We start from the raw sequence: 26,613 nt of genomic DNA, 5'->3' as shown, positions 1-26,613 counted from the left end.
TTTGGTTTGGTGTTTGCATGATTTTCATCATCATATTTCTAATTACTTTTCCCACCCTGTTGCCTTCTCGCGCGCCCTGCAAAAATTCCATAAATACCCATGGTCGGATTACGTAATCCGGACCAGATTGTTAGTGTTTCCGGAATATATAATTCGGACAAATACGATATGAATATTTTGTGTCTTTCTTTGATGACCATGGCACCCCTAACACTCCTAAAATCTACCTAAAAAACTAAATTTTTTTGAAGAAAATGTAAGAAAGGAGGGTGAAGAAGAATGAAGGAAAATGTTGAAGATCCAAGCCTTTTTATAGCCTAAAACAAGTCATAGGTAATTTGGAAGTCAAGGAAAACTTGTTCTTCATTCAAAACCGTCCAAAAAAAACGTATTAAAACTCCACTAACCGGCATAACCTTTGGGACACACAAAAGAATCCAATGCTGAATAAATTCGGATTATAAAATCCGAACCAACCCTCACCATACTCAAAGTCTCAAGTTTCCCTTTGTTCACCCCAACATCGTCTGTTTCCAGAATATATGTGTATTCCGGATTACACCAGAAGTTTTTGGCCGGTGGTCTACACCACAAAGAAAACGTTTTTCAAATGTTTTGGACGGTGGTCAAGTTGAAAAACGTGTTTCTACACGTTTTTTGACCGAAATTGATGGATTCCCCATGTTTTTTTAATCCCCCTCCGCTATAAATATGGTTCATTTCCTCAAACATTTGCACACCTTCTTCTTTCTCCTCTACAACGATGTGTTTCCATCGTTGGCCTTTCATAGAAAGATGCCTCTTTGGAAATCCATCAGGGGTCATATGATCAGTCAATAGGGAAGGGGTCAGTTTGGGTGTGAGGTTGGTTTGCCTAGGTGTCATGTTGACCATCATGGTCTCTTGTTCCCTAGAGGCCCCTATGCCCCCTATGTCTCCCCACCAACACCAAAGCTATTGGTTTGTCCTATCAGGCAGCATTGGTTTTCTTCTTCCCCGCCATCCTCTTTCCTCCCCCCCCCCCCCCCCCCCCCCCCCCCTCTTTCCTCTCCACCGGTGGCTGGAGCCACCGGTATTGCTTATGTAATAAGTTAAGAGTAGAAATAGATTTAGCATCTTATGTAATAAGTTTATAAAGCTTGAAAATTATTGTAATGTATTGTTCATATATTAATAAAAATGAGTTGTTTTTATGTTTGTATCTTTTTATTTCTGTTTTTTATTTATGCAATCCGGAAAACAAAATCCGGACCAGGGGTAAAATTGGAAAAAAAAAATAGGACGCGCGAGGAAAGGCATAGGGTGGGAAAAGTAATAGTCTACTTTTGAAGGGATGGGCCTTAAGATTTTCGTGGTTATACCCCGGTACGGTTTAGGTCCAAACATGTATTTAGTTTAGGGTTTAGGATTATAGCCAGTTTGCAATATTAAGCAAATTGACTTCTTTATACACTCACTGATTCATTTTTCATTCTTCAATAATCATAATATATTTGAAGTATAAATGGTACTCTAACCCATGGTACAAAAACAATCAAATCAAAAAGATTGCAACCACCCAATAGGATTTCACCACCCTTTAGAAAATTTCAAACCTGAATTTTTCTCCGCCCGATTTATAAACCACCCCAAGAAGTTTTATTTTGGAGATGACGCTGATGGGATCAACTGTTTCTCCTTTAAAGATGATTACGTTTCTTGCCTCCCATAGACACCACACCGCGACGGGCGCGGTTATGGTGCATAAGGAAATCCTTATGCACTCTGCATAAATTTAGAAATGGTTTCTGAGTTGTACTCCAAAACCATTAGATATACTTAATGGTTTCCAGCACCCTGCATAAGGATTTCCAGCACCCTGCATAAAATTATGCCAAAACCATTTTGCTGTAAAAATGGTTTCTGTGAGTTGTACTCCAAAACCATTTCTGAATTTATGCAGATTTCCTTATGCACCATAACCGCACCCCTCGATGGAGGTCAGATTGCGCCACCAACTTGAGCATATGTTGTTGTCACTCATATGCGCGATAGTGTTGTAATGTGACATTGTAATTGGCATGCATGAAAAGGTAACCAATATGTTGTCTTTTCTCTTAAGCGTCTTCATTTCCATTAGCTCAATAAATATATATTAAATCATTCAAGTTCCATCTCCCCTAGCCCTCCCTTATCTTTAGGAAAACACACCTTTCTCCAGCTAGTATATGAAGTTCCTCTAACTCTAAATTTTGATAAATGCTTTGATCACATCTTTGGAAGCTCTGCAAAAAGAAAAATACAAAAACAAGCAAGTCAAGATCGAGTTTACCATTGTAACTCTCCCTTCGATGGTAGTTGGTGACTTCCAACTAGCCAATCGTTTTTTCAGACTCTTCACCATTAGCAGCCAACTAGCCTTAAGCCAAGGGTTGGCTCCAACAGGCATACTTAAAAACTTGAAAGGAAAAGAACTACTTATATGACAAGATAAAAAGGTGGAGGCTTCCTGCAAGAATTCGTCATTCACATTAACACCAAGTTGCTCTTAACGAAATTTATTTTTTGCGTTTGAATATATAGACCATCCGAGAGTGTTTGGATGAAATGGTTCAAGTCTTTTCTATCTTAACTAAAAATCATGGATTCGAATCTAATCCCTGGAAATAAAGCATCGTTAAAACTCGTGTGAAAGCTTCTTTTATTGTGGTCCTCTTCAAATCGGATTGATGAATTAATCTCTGCAGTTGAGTGCAATACATAGTTTATTCCATAAATATAGACCAATTTTTAAAGAGTATTAAGTGTTGGAATTTCTTTTATAATTTTATTTTTGTTAAATAAAAATTCACCTATAAGGACATAGTTTTGAAGAAGAAAAAATTAACATTCACTTCTAATGTTTCAATTCCTTTCAATTAAATGGTTAACACTTAAAAGAGGAGTGCTACAACCACACTCTTTCTAAGAGAACACTCAATTCCCGATGAAGGAATATTGCATTATACATTTCAACAAAAAACAATTGCATTATTTATCATCTTTCATATAGACCATGTACTTTTTTTTTTTGGTTACTTCGAAAAGACCATGTACAAGCCAACTAAATAGAATTAAATTTCTAAACAACATTCTACAATTTTATTTTATTTTTAAGTTCAAAAAATCCCACTTTTGAAATTTAACCCCATAACAACTTTTTTTTTTCTCTCTCCCTTATAAAATGTTAATCCCTAAGATGTGACCTACCAACGTGGTTATGTTTTGTTGATTTTTGTCTTTATATCTTTTTAAACTTATGCGAGAAGGTTTGATCCTGACACCTACTGATCTTTTCGCTTTCTTTATTAAACTTGTGAAGCAGGGTCGCATTATAGGGATGCGGCCTCCAACCTACACCACTTAAACACGTAAAAAAACACAGCCATGTTGGGAGGTCGCATCATGAGGATGCGATTTTTGTGATGGTGAAAAAAATTATTTTCGTTTTTAATTTTAAAAGTGGTGTATTTTGGATTTTTTATTTTTTATTTTAAGAAGAATATTTTTTTTAAAAAAAATACACTCTGCCTCTTAGGTTCAAACTAGAAAATTGTTGAGCGTGGAACAACACATCGTTTTTCCAAAGCATAATAAATGGACAATTAACACAGTCGTTGTCCATACACGTCGAAAAAATGAACATTGAAAAAAAAATATTGAATTGTTTCCTCTATACCACACCTGCCACACACGATCTTAAATTAGATTGTAAAATCCACGTTTAGTAAGACCGTTTTTTGTATGAAACCTATTATTCACCAATCTCCACGCAAACAAGGGTACCTAAAAAACTAACAAATTTATTCTAAATGAATGCACTGGAAGGAGAAGCGTCACTTCATAAGATCCTTGGCAATTGTTGCAAGCGTATTAACAAAAAATTTCAATTTTGAACATTTATCCTCATTTATCTTTACATTATCAGCAAAGTAAAGTTATCCAACAATCGGTTTTCAACCTTAAGGGACTGTTTGGTTTCAAGAAAGGTGAAGGGATTGATAGGAGGAAGGATAGAAAGTTTATTGAAATGTTTCTTTCCACCCTTTGGTTGCAATGTCAGAGAGGAAAGAAAGAAGAATCTTTGTGGGTCCCATGTCCAAAACCATTCTCTTCTAATATGCGCAGAAAGTATGAAGAAAGTATATGAAGTGAACATTCATTTCCATAAATTTACATAAAAGCCCTTACTTTGAAGACTATTTTTTAACACATGTACAGGGACGGATCCAGAAATTTTGAATAGTGGGGGCATGATAAAAAATGTATAATACAAGCGATAAAATGACAATATTGATCATTTTTACTAAATAAAAAGTTGGAGATTACAAAAATTGCAGCATAGAATATATAAAAATAAAGAGCCTAACAAGAAACTCACAGAGTAAGTCATGAACATCTAAGAATTATAAGTGTTTTGTATGTGTCTTTGTTATATTTAAAAGAGTTGTAAGATTTTTATTTTAGTTTTAATCTCATTAAATACTCTAGAAATGTAGCCGGATAGTTTAAATTTTTATATTGTATTTTGGGTGTGGGGTCTATGTGTGGATATAAGTTGATTTTTATTACTATTTCATTTGCTGCAACTCTATACCTCTTTTATAACCCATACATATATCTCGTTTTTTTAAAAAACAAATGGCTTCCCATGTATAATTTGGAAGCGTGTAGGGACAAAACACTATTAGATGTGGGGGCATAGCTTCAAAATATTCAATTAAGTGCTTAAAAATATGTAAGTTGTGGGGTCAGTTGCCCCCATTTGCTAGAAGTTAGATCCGTGCCAGCACATGTACATACGTTTTGCTTCTCACATAACATGGCTTTAGGCTAACAATATTCAACATCACACAATTAATAATTTTTATATTATATTCCACCACTTTTGTGTGTATAATTATTGTGTTATTTGTTATATATAATACTAGACTTTCCACCCGTGCTGCCGCACGGGTCATATACATTGTAGATATAGTAGACAAAAACAAATCTCAATGCATATCAAAGAGAATGAAATACGTGGTCCCAAATATATGCAGATGTTGGAATTCGAACCTCAGACACCACGCTTATTCACCAAAAAAATATTAATTTTTATCAATCGTGTGGTACTTCATTCTTTTGTTAAAATTATATGTCAATATTATATTATTGGTATGTTACTTCATATTTTTCTTTTGTTTTTTGAAAAAATTTTACTTCATTCTTTTGTAAAAATTATATTATGTACCTAAAAATAGTTCATTCTTAAACTCAACATGTAAAATGTTTTATTTAAATAATTTTCCTTTTATCGAATATTTGGTCTTTACCGTAAATGATACCCTTTAACTGTTTGTTGAAATGTTTCTTCCACCTGTTTAAATAGATTGCAAAATTCAGGTGCATTTTGTGGTAAATATTTAACAAAGAGAGTTCAGTTCTAATTTGGATGAAAAGTGTAATATTAACAAAAAAAAATGTTGCTATAATCTTTCAAAACCCTTTTATTCCAATAGGGCGATTTGTTTTGTTGAAGAAATAGGGCGATTTGTTTTGAAGAAATAGGGGAAATAAAGCGATGCCGATTTGCTTTGTTCATGAAAATAGGAGATTAGGTGTGAGCATTAGCGTTATTCATGAAAATAGAAGATTAGGTGTGAGCATTAGGGTTAAAACGGTAAAATTATGCAACAGGGTTTAGGTTAAAATTAGGGCTCATGAAAATATGAGATTAGGTGTGAGCATTAGGGTTGTTCATGAAAATATAAGATTAGGTGTGAGCATTAGGGTTAAAACGGTAAAATTATGCAACAGGGTTTAGGTTAAAATTAGGGCTCATGAAAATATGAGATTAGGTGTGAGCATTAGGGTTGTTCATGAAAATATAAGATTAGGTGTGAGCATTCGGGTTAAAACGGTAAAATTATGCAATAGGGTTTAGGTTAAAATTAGGGCTTACGGGTTACCTTTAATATATAAGAAGATTAGGTGAGAGCAATAGGATTGTTCATGAAAATAGGAGATTAGGTGTGAACATTAGGGTTAAAACAGTAAAATTATGCAATAGGGTTTAGGTTAAAATTAGGGCTTACTTGTTAACTTTAATATATAAGAAGATTAGGGTTAAAACAGTAAAATTATGCAATAGGGTTTAGGTTAAAATTAGGGCTTACTTGTTAACTTTAATATATAAGAAGATTAGGAGAGAGCATTAGGATTGTTCATGAAAATAGGAGATTATGTGTGAACATTAGGGTTAAAACAGTAAAATTATGCAATAGGGTTTAGGTTAAAATTAGGGCTTACACGTTAACTTTAATATATAAGAAGATTGTTCATGAAAATAGGAGATTAGGTGTGAACATTAGGGTTAAAACAGTAAAATTATGCAATAGGATTTAGGTTAAAATTAGGGCTTACTTGTTAACTTTAATATATAAGAAGATAGGGTTTAGGTTAAAATTAGGGCTTACATGTTAACTTTAATATATAAGAAGATTGTTCATGAAAATAGGAGATTAGGTGTGAACATTAGGGTTAAAACAGTAAAATTATGCAATAGGGTTTAGGTTAAAATTAGGGCTTACTTGTTAACTTTAATATATAAGAAGATAAGAAGATTAGGAGAGAGCATTAGGATTGTTCATGAAAATAGGAGATTAGGTGTGAACATTAGGGTTAAAACAGTAAAATTATGCAATAGGGTTTAGGTTTAAATTAGGGTTTACATGTTAACTTTAATATATAAGAAGATTGTTCATGAAAATAGGAGATTAGGTGTGAACATTAGGGTTAAAACAGTAAAATTATGCAATAGGGTTTAGGTTAAAATTAGGGCTTACTTGTTAACTTTAATATATAAGAAGATTAGGAGAGAGCATTAGGATTGTTCATGAAAATAGGAGATTAGGTGTGAACATTAGGGATAAAACAGTAAAATTATGCAATAGGGTTTAGGTTAAAATTAGGGCTTACTTGTTAACTTTAATATATAAGAAGATATATCATTTTAATTTTAATATAAGGGTATTTATATTAAATAATAAAATTAGGACTTTCTTTCCTCTCACTTTCTTTTCACTTTCATTTTAATCAAACACTTAAAAAATCATCTTACTTTCTTCTTACTTTCCATTCACTTTCATTCCTTCAACAATCATTCCTTTTAGTTTCTTTCCCTTCATTTTCCTTTCTCATCCAAACAAAGCCTAAGTACCATTTTCCTTACAATGTAGTATTAAAGAAACAAGTTAAATTAAACAATTGAACTCAACTCGTTCATGAACTTCATTAAAGAACGAATTGTTGAAGAGAACCTTAATTCGATTAATGAGTAGAACAATTCTACATAATTTTAACACACGAAAACACACACAAATTACATACACTTTAATTATCATTATATTATTTAATTAAACTAAACAACAAATAGTTTAGAAAAGAAAAAGAAAAAAGTAATGGTTAGTTGTGCACTGATACCTTAAATATTAAACTGTACCCCTTTGAATTGAGCCTAAAAGAGAGGTCATGGTCTTTTTATTTAAATTATTGAGTTGGTAGTAGTGTCCAAATGAAAAGGAAATTGCAACCAGTGCAAAATCAAACTAAAAAAAGACCTTCCTCTTGCCACACAGTTTAAAAAGAAAATGCTGGATTACCATTTTAATATACACACATGGATTCAAATAACTTTACTAGCGATTCTCTAATTCGATCAGTGAGTGACCTATAAACCCTATTAACCTATCTATTAAAAATTAGATGTGCCAAGTTCAAATAGTTACTTTTTTTTAATTTTTTTTTAATTTAATGTAATGAAGGAGCTAAAGGCTCAGGACGATCTAGAAACCTCTAGGAAAACAAATACCGGCTAAATCACCTAAAAGAGAGTAAAAAAAATTAAGGAACAAAATTATAAATCTTAAGAGAGAGTCTACCATATATTACCACCTAACAGCACCATTAGGGGGAACTAAGGAAAGGATTTTTTAGTCCAATGTGATGGAAGACTTTAGTTACACTAACTTCATCATCAATCATACGTATGTAGTGGTAGAATCTTATGAAAAATCAAATATTGAATACATAATATACAAAAAATAATATAGAAATATCACCACGTAAAATAGACACATTATTTATATTACAATTTTTTAAAGCCTAGAATTCAGTTTTTAATGTGAATAAGTGGAGTGTCTTTGTTGGTGTTTTGTTTTTAGGTGTTCCGCCTATATATGACGCCTTGTGCTTGTACTTCACCGGTCTCTATTCGTCTTGTGCAGAGATCGATTTTTTAATAAATTTTTGCTGATTAAAAAAAAAGTTGAATAAGTGGAGTGTTTGAGGTTTGAATCCCAACCCTTACATATAATTATACATTATCTGGGTCAACTGAGCTATATTCTTGATGACCATTACTAATTTTTTAATATATGTAAAATTTACGATGGAGATTCATATTTATGGACTTCGCTCCAATTGTGTAAAATTTATTCTACATCGCTTAAGTTTATAGAGTAAACAATATTCATTCATTTAAGTTTATAGAGTACATCGATACAATACAAATTCAAAGTCGCTAAAAATAGAAAGGATGAATCTGCGAACACACTCACAACATCCATGATAATGCATAAAACGGTTGTGTCATATTCAAATCTCTAGAATACTCATGTCTCCGGATTTGCAACGTTGATAACGCCAAAGTCATTGATTGGATCTGCACTTGATCAAGCTATTCTTTCAACATAAATCAAATAAACACCGCACTAGGACGAGAAATCAAAAACACATCGAACAAAGACGGAAAATCAACACAAACAACGACGAAATTACAAAAACATACGAAAGAACGCTGAAAATATATGAAAATCATTTATTTAATTTTATTTTTTTTGTATTTGAAAATCATTTATTTAACTAAAATAGAAAAGAGAAAAAAATTTGAAAATATGACTTAGGTTAAAATTAACCCTAAATCACTCCTCTCGTCTAAATCAAAGAAAAAGAAAAAGGTTAGACAAGAAGAGAGAAAGAGAGAGGTTTATTTGTATTTTGTTTTGCACCAATAAAAAAATTCATTTATATTTTTATATAATTACTAAAACGTGGATACAACTAGCTTTATCATCATTTTACATGTACCTCACACTTTTTGATCAATTCAATTATTTTCTTTGAGATGATGTTTAAAGTCAAATCCAAACCGAAGAACACGAACTGCCTTCAATTCAGAGAAAACGGTCCATTCCTACCGCGTATAGGAAGGGCCATTAACCTTCTTCAACATTTCACAAGTCAATTGCAAAGCAATTTAGCTATGAAAATAATACTAGTATTGGAGTAGTAAGTTAGTTGATACTAATAAATTGAAGAGATGACTCTTGACCAATGTCACCATGGCAGAAATTAACAAGCTTCTTTTATTGATTTCTTCGTCCAAATAATACTATACAATAATATTCTCAACACCTTCCACAGGTTGGTTATTATGCTACTAGTACTATATATATATATTAATGTTGAAATCATATGATTCCTTACTTTTTTAATAATAGCTTTACTTTCAGTTTCCCTGGCAGCAACAAGAAAAACAAACACTCAAATTATCTTAATGTCTTCAGATTCTGCTCTTCTTTCTCTACCTGACAATCCTGTCATTGTGAGTGTCTTGGTTCTTGTTACTGTGTTTTGTTTTCACATTCTGGATATATGAATTCAAATTGAATGAATGAAATTGTTTGTGTGGCAGGTTGGGTTTGGTGGGGTTGGAGTTGATCTTTTAGCAACAGTTGAATCTTTTCCAAAACCAGACACCAAGAATAGAACCACTCAATTCAAGGTTCGTCCTTTTCCTTTTTTCTTGTGTTTTGATTATTACAATGAAGTTTCATTTGGACCAATCAATATTAATTATACCTCACAGAAATCAATGAACTCATTTGTCAAAAAATATAATTACGGAACTCAATGCTAACTAATTTGTCAACAATAAGGTGTAGTATTGGTTTTGAATAATTACTCTTATAAGCATTTGACTTATACTTTCATTATCTTATTATTTCCAATCTTTATATGCTAGTAAAACTGAAATAGAAATGAGGCATATAGCCGAGTTATGGTAACGTAAACTTGTGACCTAAGTAAGGATATTAAGATGTTAGAAGGTCTTTGATGCGTGAAAAAATAAAAAAAATAAATAAAAAAAATGAGGCTTATAAGCCCCATGAGCTTAGCTCATTTGGTAAAGGGATAGAGGAATGATATTTTAACAACCAATTTTAAACAACTTTGGGTAACAACTTTTTTCCTCCATTCTTATTGAATAATAACAATAGTGAGAGAAAAAAGAAGAGAGCGAATAAAAGTACAATGAGAGTAAGAGAGAGAGTTGTCACCAAAGTTGTTAAAAATGGTTGTTCAAAGTGATAATGCACGATTTGTGCAGGGGTCGGAGTTCGAACTCCGGACACCCCACTTATTCATCTTAAAAGTGAATTTCTCTAGCCATTAGGCTACTTGAACAAAAAAAAAAAGAAATGAGTCTTTTTTGGTGGTGGCCGGGGTTTGAACCTCAACTAGGCATGACAACAAAACCCATACCCGTGGTTACCCGCCCGAACCAAACCCAATTTGACGGGTTTTCCCCGTTTTGACTAAGTTTGGGTATGAGTATGGGTATGGGTTTTCCCCGATCTCAAAATACGGGTATGGGACGGGTAACGGGTATATAGGTACCCACCCCGAACCCATACCCAAACCCGTCCCAAATGTAAAAAATTACTTTATGTTGATATGTAATGTTATTTTTTTTTATAATTGTCATGTTAATAAAAACTACCATTGATATTTAAAGGATCAACTAAATCATTTTGTCTAACAAATGTGAAAGTGAGCTTATTGTTGGATAATGTATTATAATGTTGCTCTTGGAGATGCAAAAAAACTTCTATTTTTTATTAAAAAAATTATTCAATGCGAGGACGGGAATGGGGCGGGGATACCCGAACCCGTCGGGGACGGGGATGTGATTCAATTTCTCATCCCCGTTGGATATGGGTAGGGTAACGGGTAAGCATATGAGAATCGGATATGTAGACGGGGAACGTAAAACACATCCCCACCCCGCCCCATTGTCATGCCTAACCTCAACATTGCATATATTATGCATTGTCCATACCAACTGAGTTAAACTCACAAGGACAAAAAAAAAAAAAAAAGTCTTATAAGACGGATAAATTTCAAAAAACAAATCTTATGTGTAAGGAAAAGGACGGAGAAAAAAGTATTACAGCTAGCACTAGCCTTAACTCTTAAGACATTCTTAAATATACTTGGTAAAATAGACAACATTGTTTAACATTTGTTGTTGGTGTACTCATCTCTTTGGAATCAATATTTGTGCTTTTTGGCAACATGCTAACAAATTATTAATTGAAATCTCCGTGGGAGTAATTGGTTGTGCAACTTATGTGGGTCCATGGACTTTTTAAGGCCAACTCTAACTAAAAAACTCACTTTCTTTTTGACATAAGAAAAAATTCACTATTTTTATTGCGTTAACCCTCCGGTTATCGGAGAAAGAAATCCTTATTATCTAGAGTTCAGTTGAAGGTAAGTATTGTCTGACTAAAAATTGTTTCACTTAAGAATCAAATTCGAGTTCTTCCGAATAATTCATCATTGATGAAATGCATTAACTATTTGAGTTCAATTGCTTGGTTCATTATCTCTTCTATACATCTCTTTCACGCTAGAAAGAAAAAGAAAACCACTTTAACTACACTCTCTCACGCTTGGATCTTTCATAAATTCCTATATCTCTTCTATGAACTTCATATGGTTGCTCTTAAGTACTCTTTTGTGTTGCACAGAACAGAGATAAATTTAGAAAGTTTCACAACAATGTGGAGAGCCTAAAGAACCATTAGCAATGGAGTTGCATTTTTTTTGCTCTACCATTAAGATAGGGTAATATTCTTTTTATAATAAAATAAGTGAATATTTTGTTGTCGTTTTGAAAATTAAAATGATGTAATCTAATGTATAATTTTAGTCAAAGTGGGCCTAGCTTTTGTTTGATAGTCAGTACTGATTATGGGTCTAATTATATTTTAAATATTGGCGTGGGCTACTTTCTTAAAAAATGCAACTCATTTTCTTTCACATGTCATCTTGGTCTACTGTGATTTTGATAGAGATATATACTTTAACGTTATTGGATTTCTATATTTTGAAGTTGTTTACATCGATTTCATTAAAATAAAAGTTGTTTACTTGGAATCAATATTTTCTACCGATGTTCAAAGCTATACATACATTTAAAAGTTCCACATCTGATAAAATATCATCATATTAAAGTCTCTTCAAAATTCATTAGACCATTTATTATCAGGTTTCGGCTATCAGGTCATCCATCATTTAATGCCTATAAGCTAAACTCAATAGTGCTGATCGTGAGCATGTGTGTTGAAGAGTCCCACGTCGGATAAAATATGACTTGAATATATGTTTATATAAGTGGTGGCAATTCTCACCTCACATACCGATTTTGTAGGATTGTGTTAAGTCCAACCACGATTCGCACTAATTTTTTGGGTAAACACACATACATGCACTAATAGTAACTAATTAATGAATGTGTGTTTGCAATATTTGGTTCAATATAGGTACAAGGTGGGGGAAATACCGGAAATGCGTTGACTTGTGCTGCTCGTTTGGGATTAAAGCCAAGAATAATTTCTAAGGTTTTTGTTGTTGTTTGAAATTATTTCTTTGGCAATGTACTCAAAAACCTTATGAATGTGGCTAATTCTAATGACTAGGTTGCAAATGACGCTCAGGGTAGGGTTTTGATAGAGGAGCTAGAAGCTGAGGGTGTGGATACTTCTTCATTTGTGGTAAATGATTTCAAAAAATAATCTAAAGCAAACAGGCCAAAATTTACTTCAATTTTCAAAGTTAATATTACATCAATCATGTCTAAATGAAATTACTTAAAAAAAAAAATTCATATCTGAAATAAAAAATATCAAATAAATTTATAAGTACTACTATCATTGATACTATAAATCAAGACCAAAATCATATCTTAGGGTTATCTTACTTAATTACATCGATAATTTGTTTACTTTTCCATTTGTTTCCAGGTCTCAAAGGAAGGGACTACACCATTTAGCTACATTATTATTGACAACCACACGTATGTACCATTGCTTAAATGATTTTACATAAAATTTGTGTTTATTTTATCTTCCTCCTAATTTTTCACTTGTGGGGCTTTGAAAAGACAATGATATAAGTATATGAAAGTTATTAGCATTACACAATCCAAAAATTATGATTAACTAAATTTAATAAGACATGCTTGATAGATAATTGGATTTCTTAAGCATGTGGTTTGATAATCAGTCTCATCTGATTCGTATTCTGCACAGTTATTAGAGATGTAATTCAACTGCTAAATTTGACACATGGTGTCGGCTAATCCTGACTCATATAAGTAATGTATAAATTTATCCTATAACGTTGAACATTCAGGAAGACACGAACTTGTATATTCACAGAAGGATATCCTACAATGGTACCGGAAGATCTTTCGCGTGCGAAATTGTTATCTGCATTGAATGGAGCTAGAGTGGCCTATTTTGATGTTAGGATGCCTGCAACTGCTCTTGTCATTGCTCGAGAGGTAATTACATATTAGTTGTAGCATAATGTAATATAGGATTATCATAATTCTAAATAGATTTGGAACAATTCAATTTTCTGTGACTTCTCCCTTAAAAAAAAAGAAATCTGTGACTTCTATTAGTACTTTTCTTAAGGTGTTTCTAAGTAAATTGTCATTGATGTAGGTAACAGAACATAACTATGTACCAAATATTGTAACGAAATATTTATGTTTGTTCATCTAATTGCACTTGATATTTAAAGAGAGATCCATAAACCAAGCCAACTATATTTCGCTCTTGCAGGCGTTTCGCCAAAATATATCCATCTTAGTTGACGCTGAAAGGCCAAGGGAAGGATTGAACGACCTTCTGGACTTGGCTGATTATGCTGTATGCTCAGAAAAGTTTCCTCAGGCAAGTTACCCAAATCATAGTACTAACATGAAGTAGAATTACTAGATATGTAAAACAAGAACATTAGTTAATTTTGGGAGAATTTCTGAAGTAATTCTTTCTGACACATTTCACAGACATGGACAGAGGCATCATCTATACCAAGAGCACTAGTTTCAATTCTTTTAAGACTTCCAAGACTTAAATTTGTGATTGCAACTTTGGGAAAAGACGGCTGCATAATGCTTCAGAAATGCGCAGATGGTAAATATACCTCTTTGAAACCCCTTTGTTTGATCCTTGTCATGATGCATTCAAATACATGAATGGAGGGAAACTTTAGCAAGTTGTTTTTCAATTTACTTTCTAGCAGAGGGTTCTCACTTAGAAGAAGTGGATGTGGACAACTCTATGAAATCATTAACAATGAGAAAGGATGATAGCACAACCATGCCAACCTGCGTTGCCTCGGTAATAGCTACGTAAAACTTACTCCCTCCTTCTCATATAATAAGTGTTACATTTTGATGTATTTCACTGTCTCATATCATTTGTCATTTTAGAATATATCAAATATTACTCTTGTTAGATTCAACTTAGATTGATCTTTTTTTTCTTAATTTTCCTAGAATGTTACAAAATTTAGAGCGGACGGGATAGGATCAGTATGTGGGAGGTTATATTTTGGGACATCTGAAAAGATTCCACCATCAGAGCTTATTGATACAACTGGTGCTGGGGATGCATTTGTTGGAGCAGTTTTATATGGTATGTTCAACCTCTCAACATTCCACGAATTAAATGTGAGACACATTTATTGATCTTTGCCGCCTGATCTCAAATTTACGATAAATAATATTTAAAGATGATTTTGTTAAAAAAAATGTAATGTGAAACGATCGATTTCAAATTGATGGCCTAGATCACTTTACAAACTGTTGTTTTATCTTCTAAATTTTGATTAATTCACCAAACAACTGTTCTGTTTACATTGTTAGTTTGATGATAAAAATTTTAGTTAACAATGCCTTTATTTTATTTGCAGCTATCTGTGCCAACTTCTCACCAGAGAAAATGTTGCCTTTTGCATCTCATGTGGTAAGCAGCATAAGATTCAAGCAATAATTACCAAAAAGCGATAACATGGCATAATTTAGATTTATAGTCGGCACTTTCTTTTTACGCAATTCATAGTCAGTACTGGACATACAAAAGATTGTTACATAAATGCACAGCATCAAATTAATAAAATCTTATTCTTGTTGTTTTACATAACATTTTAGACGCAATTTAACTGAAATTAGGAGAAAATCAAGGTCACAGACCATACCTGTGTTTGTTATTAACTGATATATATGAATGTATTTGTTGTTGGCATGTGATGGTATTATAATTAAAGGCAGCTGCTCAATGTAGAGCTATTGGAGCTAGGAGTGGTCTTCCATATCGCACTGATCCATACCTGGCATCCTTTATTAATTAGAGCCTCAAATATCCGGTCATCAAAATCCTCAGCATAACAGGGCTTCAGCATGAAAATGAGTCCTCATATTTTAGTTTACAAAAGTTAGTTAATCATTAGTTCAAATGCTTGTACTTCTAAGTTTCTGGTACAAGCTTGTTTTCTTTGTTTCTTGTTGTTCTAAATTAAATTTAAGGATTTAATGTAATAAACTTGTGATGCAAGTCTCAGCTATTCCAGTCTCTGTGATGCTGCTGAGAAAATTTGTAGAGACTTTTATTTGATGATCTACTACAAATGCTATAAAATGTCACTTTGGTAGCTTGGAATCAAATTTGTCTTCCTAAAGAAGTTGGTGGTCTAGGCTTCCAAATCCAATGTATGAGATCGTTAAATTATATCCTTAAGCTTGCTTTGTAATTGGTCGAAAATCCTGAAAAGTTATGTGTCCAAGTGATGAAAGCAAAGTATAATTGTGGCATTAATATTATCCCTAACATTGAATCTAAGATCACAAGTTATCATATTTAGTCAAATGTCATTACAAACAATATATCTTGGACTCTTGATACAGTGAGTTTGGAAGAGATTTGCTCTCATCAAATTCCTCAAGACCACTGTCTCTTTCTTTGTTAACGACGATGGCCAGCGGAGATGAGTTATAATAGACCCTTTTGTCACTTCAATATTTTGCGAAATTATCGACAGCATTCGTCATCCATGTTTAAATGAATTTGTTGATATTCCTGTGTGAAATCATACCATCTTCTGATGGAAATTTACCTGTAAGAGCAGCATACAATTTTTATGGAAACTCCTTCCTCACGAACGAGGAGAGGTATAGAAGAAACATGAATCAGATCCAAATTGTCCGAGATGCCATAACCAACCTGAATCTATTATTTATGCACATGTTTAGAGATTGTGAAGTGGAAATGGAATTTTGGAAATTGATAGATGGAAAATAAAATAAAGAAACTGCTAACCAGATTTAAAGAAATATTAAAAAAATAATTAATTTAGATTAAAAATTGCAATGGAAGTTGTAGCAAGCAAACAAATGCCACTTGGAAGAAAGTGAGAAAAAGGTCGATCCACTTCACTAATCACTTTTGGCCAATCACCAACCACTCATCCGTTGAACACAAAACAGAAAAATCAAATTTCAATTTCAATCTTCAACAACTACAAATCCAAAACATGTCGAATCTCTGCACTCTTTCTTCTTCTTTCATCTTCAACAATATTCAACCTTTCAAATTCTGCAATGTAAATATATTTACTTTATGCATTATTTTTCTCTTACTCTCATGTAAATTCAATTATTTGTTTAATTTCAGTCAACAAAGAATCATCATCGCTGCAGAAATTTGAAGCTCAAAATGTGCTCCTCCTCCTCCTCCGTTCCTCAAAAGGCCACCGTTGTGCGTTTCCCTCTCTTTCTCTCTTTCTTCCATTCCCGCCAAATTTCCAGTGTTTCTTTTCTCTTCTTTACACATACACGCACGTGCTTATTCAGGTGGGTTGTGGATCAGTCACCGTCGATTTCTTGGCTACCGTTTCTGCTTACCCTAAACCAGATGATAAAATCAGAACTACCAATTTGAAGGTTGCTTCCTTTTTCTGAATTGTTTTAAGCTAATATAGAATTGATTTTGTATAATTAATTAATAATATAAAATGTTTATGCATTGTAATTTTCAGGTTCAAGGAGGTGGTAATGCCGGCAATGCTTTAACCTGCCTTGCTCGTTTAGGTCTAAACACAAGGCTCATTTCTAAGGTTATCTATCTATTTTAACTAAACCCTCTCAACATTGCTTATTTAATCATTCATTTTTTATTTCTGCAAGTATTTAACAATTTAGGCCCTGTTTGGATAAACAACTTGATTAAGTCCTTATGTATACTTTATTTCTTCAACAAAACATAAAATGAAGTTAAACTGTTTTCATATTTCTATAATTTCTTTTCATAGACTACTGTGGAAAGTTTATGTGAAATATGCTGAAAACAACTTATGCACATGTCATGAGTTGTTTTCATAAGCTCTCCAAAACAGTATCACAAGTATCTATGTCATTAAATAAACTGAATAAAATAAGTCAGTCCAAACAAGCCTGAATATTTTGAAACCATTGTGTATGTGTGCGTTTTACTAATGTGTTTGGTGCTCATTAGATTGCGGATGACAGCCCAGGCAAGGGCATATTAGATGAGCTACGCACTGATGGTGTGGATACATCTTTTATTGTGGTAATTGTTTCAACACTTTTTTCTCTTTAATTGTATTTGCAAACTTCATGATGCTTGAAATTTGGATTATTGCTTTTTGGTATCTGTGGTAAGATTTGATTTGTTGCTCATGCCTTTTAGTTATGGGCAACAATATAATCATGTGATGAAAGTACATGATCCCTAGTCTAGATTTCTCCACGTCTGCACCTGATTTCTTGCACATCCACTCTCAAATCTCAGTATTTTGTTGACACTCCCAGCTAACTGATTCAAAGTATAATTTCCCAAAGGTTATCAATTAAATATGACCAGACAATTAGAAATATAGTTAATTAAGGTTTTATATAAATATGACTTCATTCCATCAAGAATTAAAATCAATTAGTGGGGTTCTGGACTGCCAATGGCCTCTACTATTTTACTAATGCCTTTTTTTTTTTTTTTTTTTTTTGTGGTTATGCTCCCTGTTATTTGCAGGTATCTAAAGAGGGAACTTCACCATTTACGTACATTATCGTGGACAATGAAATGTAATGGTCTTTTTCTTACATATGGTTATACTATCTTGACTTCTTCTCTAGATATACTCATGATCTAAATTTAAAAAGAGAGGGGGAGGGGGGGAGCATGAGTTAGGTGGGATCTAGTTGAGAATCTGATCATTTTTTATAGTTTTGAACATAAATTAGTAGATAGTGTTAACTTTTTATCTTGAAATGAACTGAAGCTACAAACGTTGCACTTTTACTCACATATCTATTTTCTGTCCCTTGCCTTGTCTTCATTTTCCTGTCTTTATCATCTTTGGACACTTCAAAATAGCTAAGACTTGTTTCGACCAGCAATGTGATGCATAAATTGGAAGGAGAAATTGTTCATTATTGAAATGAATAAAACAAAAATTATGTGCTATAGTTATTCATATTTATATGAAGATCTTCAAGCTTTTCTGGCCATGAAACTGTTGAACATTTTAATTGTAGTTTGAATCATTTTAAGTTAAGGGGAGCCTTAGCATAACTCTCAGAGTTGTTATCATGTAATTAATTCAGTGTTGTCAATTGTGAATCACATGAAATAGCGGTTTGTTCAAATTTTTCTATGCTATAGTGCTAGAGCGCGGCTATAGCCTCTGTTTGGCAACACTTTATACTAAATCGCATATCACGGAACAATATCAGTTTGTAAAATTCCACCACTCTATAGCACTATAGCACCGCTATTTGGCAACACTGATGTGATTAAGAGACTAATGGTTCAAGTTGTGGAATAGCCTCTTGCAAATGCAAGGCTTCCTATAATATATCCAATATAGGTCTGACCCTTCTTTGTATCCTGCCATGGCAGGAGCTTTAAAGCACCAGGTTGCCCTTTGACTCATTCCAACTGATTTTTCAGGAAGACTCGAACTTGTATACATACCCCTGGATATCCTCCAATGATACCCCAAGATCTTTCAGAATCAAGTTTGTTATCTGCATTGGATGGAGCAAGCATTGTATATTTTGATGGGAGATTGTATGAAACTGCTCTAGTTGTTGCCCATGAGGTTATCACCTATATATTTTACTTGCAATTCTGATGTTAACTATAAGGGCCTGGTCATATTTAGAAGTCAAAGCATCCAGGATTTTATCAAAAAAACATATGTACTCGGTGTAAAGCCAACTTTGATTAATGCTAATATTTTTTTATTACGAGAATACCAGCTCATCATCCCAATGCCAATGGTTGAACATGAGATAGTTCACAGTGCTGACTTAAAACGATAAAGAGTGTGAAAAGATGATCATATTTTGAAAAATGTAATCTACAGCCCATAGTGGATATTGCAAATGCATTGATGAGTCAAGTCAAACCAATTTTTCCTGTTATTACTTTTTTTCACCCTTACATTTGTTCTTTTTCTTTCGTCATTATGTATGCTTAGTGCATTTTTTTATTCAACTTGTAAAACCTATAAGAAACTGTTACATGATTTCGCTTGCCTATGTTTTTGGTGGAGAATTTCAAAATTCTAGGAAATTGAAATTACAGGGTATCCAACCAGGTTGTTTTATGAAGCCTTTTTTTTTTAAACCTAAATAAAAATTACATTCCCTTGAGATTATTATGCAAAAACACACTTGCTGTCTTTTACTACTTTTCAGTTATTTTCTTTTGCTTGTAAAGGAGATTGGGAGTGGGAGAGAATAAAAGAGCTTAACAGAGGGAAGTAAACGAAATCTTGTATTTTTCCAGTGCAGGCAGCTAGGAAGAATATACCCATCTTAATTGATGCAGAAAGGCCAAGGGAAGGGTTGGATGATCTCCTAGAATTAGCTGATTATGTTGTATGCTCGGCTAAATTTCCAAAGGTGAATGCATTGTTTTTATAAAATTGTTGTAAGAAATATATAATACTATAGTTCTCTCACAAACCTTGTTTACATGTGCCTAAATGTTGAATTGATTTTACAGTCGACTTTTTGTTCTATACGCCAGGCAGTAAATGTACTATTTACTGAGTAACACATATGAGTCTTAAATGACTTAGCATCTAAATAAAAGACTATAATTTTTTGTGGCCCTTTCCCCAAAATACATGTTAAGTTGTGAATATGCTATTTTAATTATCTATAAGCTATATTCTTTTTGACTGCTGACACCAATGGTACATATCATTTACCTTTTCTGGTTGCCAATTTTTTTTTAATTATAGATAAATATCTGTCCATTTTTTTGCTGAAAAAATTATTTTTACTCTTCTCTGTGGGGTTGAGTTCCTTTTAAGCATCATCAAATGCACACAAGATAACCTTTCTTTGCTTACAGGCATGGACAGAGGCATCAACTGTTCCACGAGCACTTGTTTCTATCCTTTTAAGGTTGCCCAACGTAAAATTTGTGGCTGTAACTTTGGGAAAAGATGGTTGTATACTGCTCGAGAGAAGTGTCAATGGTAAGTATAGATATGATTGTGGGCGTAATTGTTGTATGTTGCATCTGCTTTTAATGTAAACAGGTTTTAATCATTTGACCTTTTCTGGCAGCAAGTCCTGCCACAGAAGAAGTGGATGTAGACAACTTAGTGGAATCGCTGGAGTTAAGAAAGGATAAGAGTGCATCAATTCCAACCTGCATATCATCGGTAATGTAAATGAAACTCAACTCTTTCTCTATTAAGAATTAGAGTGCATCCATTCCAAATCTTTCTACGAAGGCCATTTTTATGGTCTACAAGCAGACTAGTGCATATGAGGAAATTTTAAATAACTTGAATTTAGCATTCCCTGCCATTCTCTATGTTTTAATATACTAGTTCACGCTACAAGTCTACAATGTTTGACCTTTTTTTCACAAATACAGTGTTTGACCTAATCTCTTCTAGACGTTAATTTATATTTTTTTTCTGAGCCAAGATATCAATTATGCAAGCTGATGATATGAATGTGTTACAGAGAAATAAAAATTCTCTAGACACTCATAGTGACGTACTGAATGACTTGGATCCCTGTAGTTCTAGAAACAGGGATTATAACTTCAATAAAATATCACATGCTTATTTATGTTCTTGATCAACATTTTAGTCATTACTTTTTCCCTTGCATCCAGTCAGTGGCAAAATTAAAGGCAGAAGGAGTAGGAACGGTTATCGGGAAATTATACGTCGGTACAGCTGAGAGCATTCCACCCTCGGAGCTTGTTGATACCACTGGTGCCGGGGATGCATTTATTGGATCTGTGATATATGGTAATGTAACAACTTTTTTATATTTTTTCTCTTATGGTCTTCAATAGGCCACCAATTTATGTCTATCGCAAAGGTATAATATATATTAAACTTAATGATAACTTATGAAATATGTTCTGCGCTTGATTTGTTTTCAGCTATTTGTTCGAAGTTCTCACCAGAGACAATGCTACCCTTTGCTGCTAATGTGGTATGTTAATGGTCATTATATACTACCCTCAGCTATATATTCTACACTGCCATATGTTAGTGTATAATGAGGAGAATAAAATTTGAACCTCTAACCTCAAACAAACTTATCCAAGCACTTCAAATGTATCCCAATTTGTATTGTGTGTGTGTAGCAATTAGTGAAATTTATGTATTGAGCCTATTGGAGATATGAGTTAGGTACTCAACTTATGCATTTTAATGGGGATTTCAGGCAGGTGCCAAGTGCAGAGATCTAGGAGCACGAAGCGGTCTTCCATACCGTGCAGATCCACGCCTAGCATCCTTTATTCAGTAGATTTTTCAGCATTGAGCCAATACAAGGGATGTCTTCAGTGGGATATGTGACTGAATTGTTTATTGATAGAGTTCAGGATCTTTGAGATTTACCCTCTTAGAAGTTTTGGTTTCTTCTGGATATTTGTTTTTTCACATCTAAGTAAGGGAGAGGAGGGAAAGGACGTTCCCTGCTTCTAATTTTTACTTTCAATGAAGTTTCAATCATGGATTGCAAATTACAATGAAGTCACATGATAGTTTTCTGTGTATGTCGTCAGAGAACAGAAAATTTGAATATGAAATAATTTAGTTAAGAGTTGTTAATTTCACTTGATAGATAACAAATTTCAAAAACTGAAAGAATCTGAATTGTAAAACTGAGTTCGAGAATTGATTGTGTATATAAATTGGCAGAAATTAGGTTCCATTTTAAACAACAGTAGATCATTACATGGGAAAGGAGTTAAAACAACGTGAACTAAATATTTACAAATGGAAGGACTAATAATAAATAAAAATAAAACTTCAAGCATGAGTTTCATGGTTATAGTTGGTTTAAATTATGTAAAATTTTATGTTAAGGAATCAATGGCACTCTCATAACCAAAAACTATCTGAAAACCTGTAATTGAGAGCGGTTATTATTCTTAAAAAACTGTAGGAACTACTATAATAATTTACCCAGAAGGGAATCAATGGATAACAAACCATTTTTTCTAATATTAAGTGTGTTTGTTTCGGACTTTCAGTTTAAAGAAAGGGTTTGTTTGTCTAACATATGCAACGTTACACATGCTAAAGCAACTAAAAATAACAATTTTTTATTGAAAATAACAATTTTTAGAGGTCACATGATCTTAATCCCAAACTCTAAAACTTCTTTAGGGTGTACATTTGAATCATTAGAAATTGTTGTTGCGTATCAATGATTACTAAGAATGGGAATTGGATTTTCCACAGTTACAATATGATTTTATAAATTCTTATCAGTTGTATTTTCTATTAGGATTGATTCACATGAATGACTATGTTTTATGTCCCCCAGTTTTTATGTATCTTTTTCTTTTATTAATAATATCTACAAGCACTTGACAAAGGTTAGAGTGAATCCTTTCCAAAAAAAAAAGATAATAGGACTACGATGAATAAATTAAACTAAAAAGAAATCTGCATATGGATGATATAAAATTAATGTTGAATATTTCTAGTCGAAATAGGACTACGATGGTTGCGACTTATGATGGAAAGTCCTTCAATTTTATCCACACAAAAAAAAAAAAAAACCAGTAGTTACTTTTTTTTTTATGAGTGAGCTTTGTTTTTTCGGTTGAGCTATCATATGTAGACTTAGTAGTTACTTTGTATTGTTTTGCGTTAGTTACATTACATGTTGAAAAAGTCTCATGTGTACCTCATTCGTTTGTTAGTTGTCATTAATGGGGTGATGGCTAAGTGAAAGTTTATTATTTTATCACCAACTATAACTATAATAACTCAAATGTCTTGTACGCTAATAGTACTAAATGCTTGATTGCAGTTTTTATTATCCCATTATCCTATATCTATATATATATATATATATATATATATATATATATATATATATATATATATATATATATATATATATATTCCATTCAAATCATAATTTTAGTTCTCTTTTTGATGCCGTGAACTCCTATTTTTTTATTAAACAGTTTTGTTTCATCTAACAAGCTGTCATCTAATTTTTTAATAGAGATGTCGATATGATAGTTAAATGTTGACGTGTAGGATGTTCGCGATACAGTTTAGTTCGATTTTGAAGCTAAAAGTCATATGAATTGTAAGATAAAAAATATATTGTTTAGTTTGGTTCATTTTTAAAATTAAACTAAACCAATACGGTTTGGGTTGGATCGGTTGGTGCAATTTTTTTTGAAATTTTTTTTCAACCTTAAAATCGAGTTAAAAAACTAAAACACAGCATATTTCCAGCAATGTTTCCGACAATGTTTTGAATTTAATCCAACATTACAATTTTATTTTCACCAAACAACATAGACTAAATTAAAAACGTGGAGAAAAATTAATTCTATATGTAAGAAATGTAAAATATTAAGATTTTATCATTCTTTAAAAGTTCAAGTAACACATAAATACAAATTTAATTAGTGTTTTTCCTATGTTGCGGTTTGGTTGCTAAAATAAAAACTACAAACCGAACAAAATCACGCGATTAAGTAAAAAAGTGATTCAAATGCATCCAAATTAAATGTGATTTTTTACAGTTTTAGTTTAAGTTGATTAGATTTGCAGTTTTTATATTGGATTGGTTCAGTTTTAAACACCTCTATTGATGTGTATAGTACATGTAGAACGAAAATATTCATTACGTGCTAATGCTTCTGATATGTATAGCGTTAATTAACATTCCTTGAAAAATGTATAGTTTTTTTTTTTTTTAAGGAACACTATACATCTTTCAAGGAATGTTAATTAACATGGCAAATACGTAGAAACGCACATTTCACTTTGGACCATATGTATGGAAGTAATTTTATAATTTTAAAGATTGGTCATTATCGAAGGTCACAAATGGGATGAAAGTTTTTTTATGCAAATGTGTAGAAACGCACATTTCAATGAATGATATAATTCAAACTAAGGTTCGTATAAAATGAATCCATGGAAATATTGGTTCATGATGGACCAATTTTTTCAATGGTTAGATTATATGAACCCTTAAATTTTATCATGGTCTATAAACACTCTAACCCATCTTCCCTTATAATTTTATAAAAAAAAAAAATCATTTTCACCCTTTATAATTATTATAATTTAAAATATTACATATTTTTACGGTAATTTTTTTTTTAAAAAAAATTTGTACAGTAATTTTTGTTGGAGTTTTTCTAATTACACCCTGTTTAATCCTGGTTGCACCCTAAAATGACAAAATTACCCTTTCATAAAATTTAATTTTCAAAAAGACTCTTCCTTTTTTCTTGGTTACACCCTAAAATCCCTCTTCAGTTTAAGTAGGTCATGTAAACTTAGTTTCAGTAGGTCATGTAAACTGAGTTTAAGTGTAAACTTAGTTTAAGTAGGTCATGTAAACCGAATTTAAGTGTACATTTAAAAGTTCAACATTGTTCAATGATTCTACGTAATCTCAGTTTAAGTATGTACATGTAAACTTAGTTTAAGTAGGTCATGTAAACTAAGTTTGAGTGTACATACTTAAACTCAGTAGTTTAAGTAGATCACGTAAACTTAGTTTAAGTAGCTCATGTAAACTGAGTTTAAGTATACATACTTAAACTCAGTTTAAGTAGGTCATGTAAACTCGGTTTAAGTAGATCACGTAAACTTAGTTTAAGTAGCTCATGTAAACTGAGTTTAAGTATACATACTTAAACTCAGTTTAAGTATGTCATGTAAACTCGGTTTAAGTAGATCATGTAAACTGAGTTTAAGTGTACATCTAAAAGTTCAACATTGTTCAATGATTCTATGTAATCTCAATTTAAGTATGTACATGTAAACTTAGTTTAAGTAGGTCATGTAAACTGAGTTTAAGTGTACATACTTAAACTAAGTTTAAGTAGATTATGTAAACTAAGTTTACATGAACCTACTTAAACTGAATTTAAGTTAACCTCAACAATGTAAACCTGAAACTGTCGTACAGTGCAGTTGAACAAGAAGAAGAAAATTGAAACCAGCGTTATTGAAAAAGAAGAAAAAATTCACTTATTTATATGCAATCGAGTATGAATGAAAGATGTTTTGATTCACTCTTCAATCTTCCATAGAGATTAATTGAACATCAGGATTGTTTGATCGTTGGTGGGTGAAAGAGAGTGAAATTTTAGAGTGACAATAGATGAAATTAAGATTTTAAGAAAATTTATATTAAAGGACAATTTTGGTATTATCAAAAACTTTTTAAAAAAACCGGGTGTAACCAGAAATATATAGGGTGTGAATAGAAAAACTCTTTTTGTTGTTGGTATTTACACTTTTTTTTTTTTTTTTTACGAATTTGTTACGGTTATTGTTGGTCAGAATATTGTTATTTTATTTTATTTTTACAAAAACGTACAAGTTTTTTTAAGGAGATAGGACATTTTTTTTACAAATGGGAGAAAAAGTACATATTTTTTTTAAAGAAAAAGGATACTTTTTATTGTTACCTAAAAAGTATAATTCAGTTACGGTTATCAATTATTTATTTTTTTCATTGTTTTTGTAGAATAGTCATATTATCCTTTCAAAAAGAATAATAATAGCAGTAATAATAAATAATAAATTCTCTAACTGTTCATACTTCTGTGCTATCTTTTATAATAAAAAAGTTTTTCATTGCTATGTTTAAGTAAATGAAAATAAATATAAAATATTTTTTTGTGAGTAAATACTAATTTAATATTATAATATAAAAGATATGATAAATTATTAAATTCTAAATATTGATTGAAAACGATGAGTTTAAATTGAAAACAATTGAAGATTGAATATTGAAATTACAGAAAGAGAGAGAAGGCAAGAAACTATTTTAGAGAGTAAAAAAAAAAAATTAGATGTGTGAGGTGTATTATGTTATTGTGCTTATATATAATCGAATGGTTATAAATATTG

At 32.1% G+C, this 26,613-nt stretch overlaps 2 protein-coding genes across 7 annotated transcripts; both read left to right on the top strand.

The window, feature by feature from the left end:
* Nucleotides 1–9,151: 9,151 nt before the first annotated feature.
* LOC25484182 (ribokinase) lies at nucleotides 9,152–15,929 on the top strand. Of its 5 annotated transcripts, none has more exons than XM_024779365.2 (13): nucleotides 9,152–9,483; nucleotides 9,573–9,664; nucleotides 9,755–9,844; nucleotides 12,672–12,749; nucleotides 12,846–12,902; nucleotides 13,152–13,204; nucleotides 13,543–13,693; nucleotides 13,980–14,090; nucleotides 14,207–14,333; nucleotides 14,440–14,540; nucleotides 14,699–14,837; nucleotides 15,115–15,167; nucleotides 15,469–15,929. In XM_024779365.2, exons 2-13 carry the CDS (start codon nucleotides 9,617–9,619, stop codon nucleotides 15,550–15,552), a joined length of 1,092 nt encoding a protein of 363 aa, XP_024635133.1. In that variant the 5' UTR covers nucleotides 9,152–9,483; nucleotides 9,573–9,616; the 3' UTR covers nucleotides 15,553–15,929. The 5 variants fall into 5 exon arrangements, with proteins under 5 accessions (XP_024635133.1, XP_024635129.1, XP_024635139.1 ...); XM_024779361.2 differs by having other exon boundaries at nucleotides 9,561–9,664; nucleotides 12,828–12,902; XM_024779359.2 differs by having other exon boundaries at nucleotides 9,153–9,483; nucleotides 12,828–12,902.
* Nucleotides 15,930–16,640: 711 nt separating this feature from the next.
* Nucleotides 16,641–22,304, top strand: LOC25484181 (ribokinase). Of its 2 annotated transcripts, none has more exons than XM_024779349.2 (13): nucleotides 16,641–16,800; nucleotides 16,872–16,955; nucleotides 17,051–17,140; nucleotides 17,236–17,313; nucleotides 17,712–17,786; nucleotides 18,246–18,298; nucleotides 19,167–19,317; nucleotides 20,015–20,125; nucleotides 20,583–20,709; nucleotides 20,801–20,898; nucleotides 21,363–21,501; nucleotides 21,639–21,691; nucleotides 21,926–22,304. In XM_024779349.2, exons 1-13 carry the CDS (start codon nucleotides 16,732–16,734, stop codon nucleotides 22,007–22,009), a joined length of 1,212 nt encoding a protein of 403 aa, XP_024635117.1. In that variant the 5' UTR covers nucleotides 16,641–16,731; the 3' UTR covers nucleotides 22,010–22,304. The 2 variants fall into 2 exon arrangements, with proteins under 2 accessions (XP_024635117.1, XP_024635123.1); XM_024779355.2 differs by having other exon boundaries at nucleotides 16,684–16,733.
* The last annotated feature ends 4,309 nt before the right edge of the window (nucleotides 22,305–26,613 follow it).

This window comes from Medicago truncatula, chromosome 1, assembly GCF_003473485.1.
Source record: "Medicago truncatula cultivar Jemalong A17 chromosome 1, MtrunA17r5.0-ANR, whole genome shotgun sequence".
Taxonomy (NCBI): Eukaryota; Viridiplantae; Streptophyta; class Magnoliopsida; order Fabales; family Fabaceae; genus Medicago; species Medicago truncatula.
Note: the sequence above shows the minus strand (reverse complement) of the source record. Positions and strands in the feature narration are given on the sequence as shown.